The sequence below is a fragment of the Brassica oleracea genome, chromosome C1, assembly GCF_000695525.1.
Source record: "Brassica oleracea var. oleracea cultivar TO1000 chromosome C1, BOL, whole genome shotgun sequence".
NCBI lineage: Eukaryota > Viridiplantae > Streptophyta > Magnoliopsida > Brassicales > Brassicaceae > Brassica > Brassica oleracea.
The window spans coordinates 14,973,843-14,979,516 of NC_027748.1; the positions used below are offsets into that span (position 1 = coordinate 14,973,843).

General features: G+C 42.8%; 1 protein-coding gene across 1 annotated transcript; it reads right to left on the reverse strand.

Annotated features, from left to right (window-relative positions):
• Positions 1–2,483: 2,483 nt before the first annotated feature.
• LOC106332714 lies at positions 2,484–3,591 on the reverse strand. Its single transcript, XM_013771202.1, has 2 exons — positions 3,156–3,591; positions 2,484–3,022 (listed from the first exon to the last, which is right to left on the reverse strand). The coding sequence occupies exons 1-2, from the start codon at positions 3,589–3,591 to the stop codon at positions 2,484–2,486; spliced, it is 975 nt and encodes a 324-aa protein (XP_013626656.1).
• Positions 3,592–5,674: the final 2,083 nt, after the last annotated feature.

Genomic DNA, 5,674 nt, shown 5'->3' on the forward strand with positions numbered 1-5,674 from the left:
ATGCTTGACATTAAACACATCCGAAGTTTGGAGATGAGAAGGCAAACGAACACGATATGCATTTGGATTGATACGTTCATTGATCTCGACAGGGCTAATCTTTCGTGACTTCAATTTGTTGTACTCACCCGCATGAAGACGGTCCTTGATGAGGAAGACCCATACGAGCTCCCCCAGTTCGAAGATCAACTCTTGCTGCTTCTTATCAGCATCACGCTTGTATCAAGCAGCCGATATAGACAGATTATCACGAGTCGACTGGTGGACCTGTTATAACTCGGTAACAAAATCAACGGCCTCGCCATGTAGCCTTGTTTTGTAGGGTAACAACGTAAGATCAAGAGGACCTCGTGGTACTATGCCGTATACGACCTGAAACGGAGAATAACCCAAGCTCCGGTTTAAGGCATGATTGTGAGAAAACTTGGCTTGACTAAGCTTGACATCCCAACTCTTAATATTATCACCGACCAAACAACGAAGTAAGTTTCCAAGTGAACGATTAGTCACCTCCGTCTGCCCATCTATTTGCGGATGGTACGCAGTACCCATATCCAAGCTAGTGCCTACCAACTTCCACAAGGATCTCCAAAATGGCTTAAGAATCTAGTGTCCCGGTCGGAGACAATAGACAAGGGTAAGCCGTGTAACTTATACACCTCGCGAAAGAAGAGTAGAGCAATATTGACAGCATCAGAAGTCTTCTTGTAAGGCACAAAGTGTGCCATCTTAGAAAATCTATCGACCGCCACAAAAATTGAATCGAAATCCCTTTGTGTTCGCGGTAGGCCAAGAATGAAATCCATACTAACATGGGTCCAGGGCTGTGTTGGAATTGGCAAAGGAAGATATAGCCCCGCATTAAACGCATTTCCCTTCGCGAGCTGGCACACGCGACAACGAGAGACGAACCGTATAACGTCACGCCGCATTGTCGGCCAGAAATACGATGAAGTTGCAAGGTGGAGCATACGATCACGTCCCACATGCCCTCTATTATGCAACTCTTGAATAATTTTCAAACAGACGCTGATGTCTGGAATGCATAGGCGAGGTCCCTTGAACAGGAAACCATCGTGGATGGTATAATTAGTCAAGACTCCGGCCTGGGCGTCCCCCCACAAACGACTAAAGAAGCCATCGGTTGGATATAAATCCGACAAAGATTGAAAACCTGCAATGGACGTACACATGACAGTAGAACTGTATAACGTCGGCTTAAAGCATCGGCCACTTTGTTGGTTTTGCCCGATTGATGTCGAATGGAGAAAGTGAACTGTAGTAGAAAAGCAATCCACGAAGCATGCCGTGAAGAGACTTTAGCTTGGCTATCAAGATGACGCAAAGCATCATGATTAGTGAATAACACAAAATCTCGATGGACCAGATAATGTTGCCAATGTTTGATAGCTTGAATGATCGCATAAAACTCTATGTCATAAGTGCTATAACGTGATCGAGCACCAGCCAGCTTCTCGCTGAAATAAGTGATCGGACGGCCTCGTTGGCTGAGTACTGCGCCAATGCCGAGTTTAGATGCATATGAAGCTCAAAGGTTTTTGTGAAATCAGGGAGGACAAGAATGGGAGCTGTTGTAAGCTTTCTTTTGATCAATTCAAACACCTCAGTCACCTCCGGAGTCCAAAATATTTCCCGCCTTCATACAGCTGGTAAGTGGCGCCATAACACTACTAAAGTGACTCACAAAATGTCTATAGAAAGACGCAAGGCCATGGAAGCTGCGTACTTACGTGATCGTCTTTGGGACTGGCCATGAGCGAACGGCTTCAATCTTGGACTGGTCCATTGACAAACCCTGTCCGGACACCATATAACCTAAGGAAAGAACCTCAGGAACTCCAAACTCGCATTTGTGGTTAGCCGCAAAGAGTTGTTCAGTTCGTAGAACTTGCAATACGTCTCATATATGAGTGATATGATCGGCCGCCGAAGAACTGAAAATTAAGATATCGTCAAAATATACAACTACGAACTTGCCAATAAAGGGACGCAGTGCTTGGTTCATAATGTGCATAAAGGTACTAAGAGCATTAGAGAGACCAAAAGGCATGACGAGCCATTCGAACAATCCTTCTCGGGTTTTGAAAGCAGTCTTCCATTCATCACCCGTACGGATTTGTATCTGATGGTACTCACTCTTCAGGTCAACTTTTGAGAATATCATTGCTTTACCAATTTCTTTTAGCAAATCGTCGAGTCGGGGTATCAGAAAACGGTTGCGTACTGTAATCTTGTTAATGGCCCGACTGTCCACACACATACGCCATGTTCCGTCTTTCTTTGGTATGAGAAGAGCGGGGACGGCACATGGAGAATATGGCCCTTACGGAGTAATACTTCTACTTGGCATTGAAGTTCTTCGTGTTCGTCCGGACTCATTCTGTAATGAGGTCGGTTGGGAAGTGTTGCTCCTGGAACCAAGTCGATCTGGTGTTGAATATTCCTCAATGGCGGTAGGGATGTTAGCAAGTCGCCTGGGAATACATCATGAAACTCGTCGAGGACTGTCTTGATGTCACCATGAAGACTTTGGTGATGGGAGATGGTAGCAACGCGAATGCCATTCCCTCGGCTTTGAGCTCGGATTTGAATGACTTATACAAGCAAAGCAATGTTGCTTTGGTTTTTGACGGCAAATGAGCTGGAGATGGGACCTTGGGGATGGACGTTAGTGGAGTCACTGTTTCTTTAGACGGAAGAAGCAAGATTATGTGATTGTTCCACATGAATTGGTAAGTGTTGTCGGCTCCACTATGCATTACCTTGTGATCAAACTCCCATGGCCTTCCAAACAATAAGTGGCTAATGTCCATTGGAGTTATATCGCAGTAAATCCGATCCTTGTAATGAGGTCCAATGGAGAAGAAGACGAGTGCTCGTTCGGATATACGAACCGTAGCGCTATCATTAAGCCACCCCAGTGTATAAGGTGACGGGTGTTTTTCTCTGGCCAGGCCGAGTTTTGTGACAGCCTCGTCGGATATGACATTCCGACAACTGCCTGAATCAACGATGAAGGTGCATACGCGATCATTAATCATGCAAGTAGGAGATGTTAGTGCAAAGCCATTGTTCATCATGTCGACGAGGAGTGATGCATGACCGGCGTAGCACCAGCATATGACCCACGTCACCCGTCATCGGAAGAGGCATGTATTTGTCATCTTTGTCTTCCTCTTGGGAATCGTATACTTCCTCGTCATTATGTTGATCCTCTACGATGAGACCCCTGCGTGTTGCGTGTGGACAAGCCGTCTGTTGATGTACGTGCTCCCCACATGAATAACAACGGAGGGCGTTTGGGCGGTTTGACCGGCGAAGTGTTTGCTCTTCCGGTGTAGGTGTTTTGCCCTCATCGGTTGCATCTTTTGCCGGTGTTGTGTTACTTGTTGCGTCCTGTTGTTTTGGTCGAGATGAATTGTTCCAGTTCGATGAACAGGATTGCTGTTCAAACGTTGCAGCGCGCCTATGCGTCGCCCACGGTTGTCGGATCAAACTGAACCATAGCTGTTTGGAGCTGTTGTCGGAGACCTCCAATAAAGCGAGAGACCAATTGGATTTGGCTGTCATGTATCTCTATGCGAGTTAGTAACAAGGAAAATTCTTCTGCGTATTCATCAACGCTGCGACTTCCATGCCGGAGATTTTGTAGTCTATTATAAATTGTGCGCTCATAGTTGTGCGGCAAAAAGGTTTGACGCAAGTGTTTTGTGAGCTTTTCCCAGGTCTAAATTGGAGCCTTTCCGGTGCGTGAACGGGTTGTTTTAAGCTGTTTCCACCAAGTCGCCGCATGACTGCGATATCTCATGGCAACGAGAAAAACTTGTCGTTCGGGAGGGACTTGCTTAAAGTCCAAGATCTCTTCAACGGCAACCATCCAATCAATGAGATCATCTCCTTTTAAGCCGCCATGAAACTCGGGGATGTCGACTTTGAAACCGTTCTCCCACCGATTATCGAAGTTTCTTCGGTGTTGCAAATCGTCTCGATAGACTTGCCGATGACGGTCATCTTCTTCTTCTTCCTCATTCGCGTGTATGTCCAGGTCGCGTACGTTACCAAGTTGGTCGTGGCGTTGCAGCCGTTGTTGGTGTTGGTGAAGAGGCTGTTGCTGCGAAGAAAGTTGACGTTGGCGTTGCTGGTGAAGCGGTAGAAGTTGTTGTTGAGGAACAATACCCGGTTGCTGGTTTTGAGGTTCCAGTCGGTTGAGTAATGTTGTGTTGATAGTATCCAAACGAGTCGCCAACGATTCGCCCAATTGTTGAATTGAGGTCTGCATCGACGTCTGAATGGTGGTGGCGAGAGCCGTTTGCATCTCGATAATTAGTGCTCGTAAATCACTCATATCTTGAGATGTTCCTTCTGTCGTTTTCTTAGTCATTGAGAACGATAGATGAAATCCTGAAACATACTGATTCTGATACCAACCGATAGAGAGGCGGAAGCTATTAACGTCAGGTTGAAGAATTAGAACCTTAAATCGATAACTTGTGTTTGAAGGTAACTGTAATAGAGGGCGTGAATACTCTTCACCGTGCTCGAAAGCTCTTTAAAACCAAACTCAATAACTTTATTAATCAAATAGTAACCTACCAGAGGTTGAGTACCTCGTTTATATAAAGGTCAAAAGGTCACGATTCTTAGGGGATTACGTGATTTCCTGTTCTTAAGATAAAAGCACTTTAGATAAAAATAAGTAAATTTAGCATAAAGATAGAAAAGGAAAATCCTAATTGGAAAGAGAGTTGTGATCGGAACGATCACAGGTTGCGCTGCATCAGCAACATTACAGCCTATGCATACATTTTTACGAAGATTTCATTTATGATTTTTTTTTTGTGTCATCGATTTCATTTTACGGTTCTTTCCACTTTTCTAACAACAAATCTGGGAAATTTATGACAGATTGGAACTTAAGTAGCTCGAACTGTGTACGGGTGCTAATTAGTAACTATTCATATGGAGAAGTATCTAGAGTCGCAAATTTGAAAATCTGCTGTAAAAATGTGAAAATCACTATTTTACATGTTTTTTTTTTGTCTCTGACCCGAAAAAGAACTACTGCATATATAGGTTTTGAATTCTTTAGAACATTTTCAATGATATTCTATTTTTCGTTCGAATTTAGAATAAACTCTATTATATAATTTTCTTAAAAAAATTGAGTGAACCATTGAAAATGATCTTAATTAATAATACCAAACACAAAAACATTTTATCGATTGTCAACAACTTTCATTAGAGATAATTTGTATCAATCAGAGCATACCAAGCGAGCACATATTTGTTTTCATTGACGGTATTGACAACTTAAGGCAGCATACTATATAAAAGTGACCAATTAGTCTTCAACACAAATTGTGATTAAAAAACAAAAAAAAAGTCTTCAATGCAAATTTCAAAGGTCGATCAAGAAAAATAGTTTTTTTTTCAATTTTGGTTTTACTATATACAAACAAAAGCATAAAAATAAATTAAAAGTACGACTTCGGTACCTTATATTATATTTATATTCTTACACGCTCATGGCTATGTATATAGTTTTTTTCTTCTCATATGTCACATTTGTTTTGGTATGCTGTATCCAGAAGCTTGATATAATCCCATTTTCATTAGTTTATAATAGTAGCGTGTTTGTTTGGAGCACTATGTA

What these genes read in the sequence shown, in the direction of transcription:
- LOC106332714 (XM_013771202.1), bottom strand. Translation starts at nt 3,591, where the DNA reads ATGACAGCCAAATCCAATTGGTCTCTCGCTTTATTGGAGGTCTCCGAC. An exon ending in CATGCCTCTTCCGATGACGG is followed by an intron (nt 3,023 to 3,155) that starts GTGACGTGGGTC and finishes TCGTTGATTCAG; the next exon opens with GCAGTTGTCGGAATGTCATA.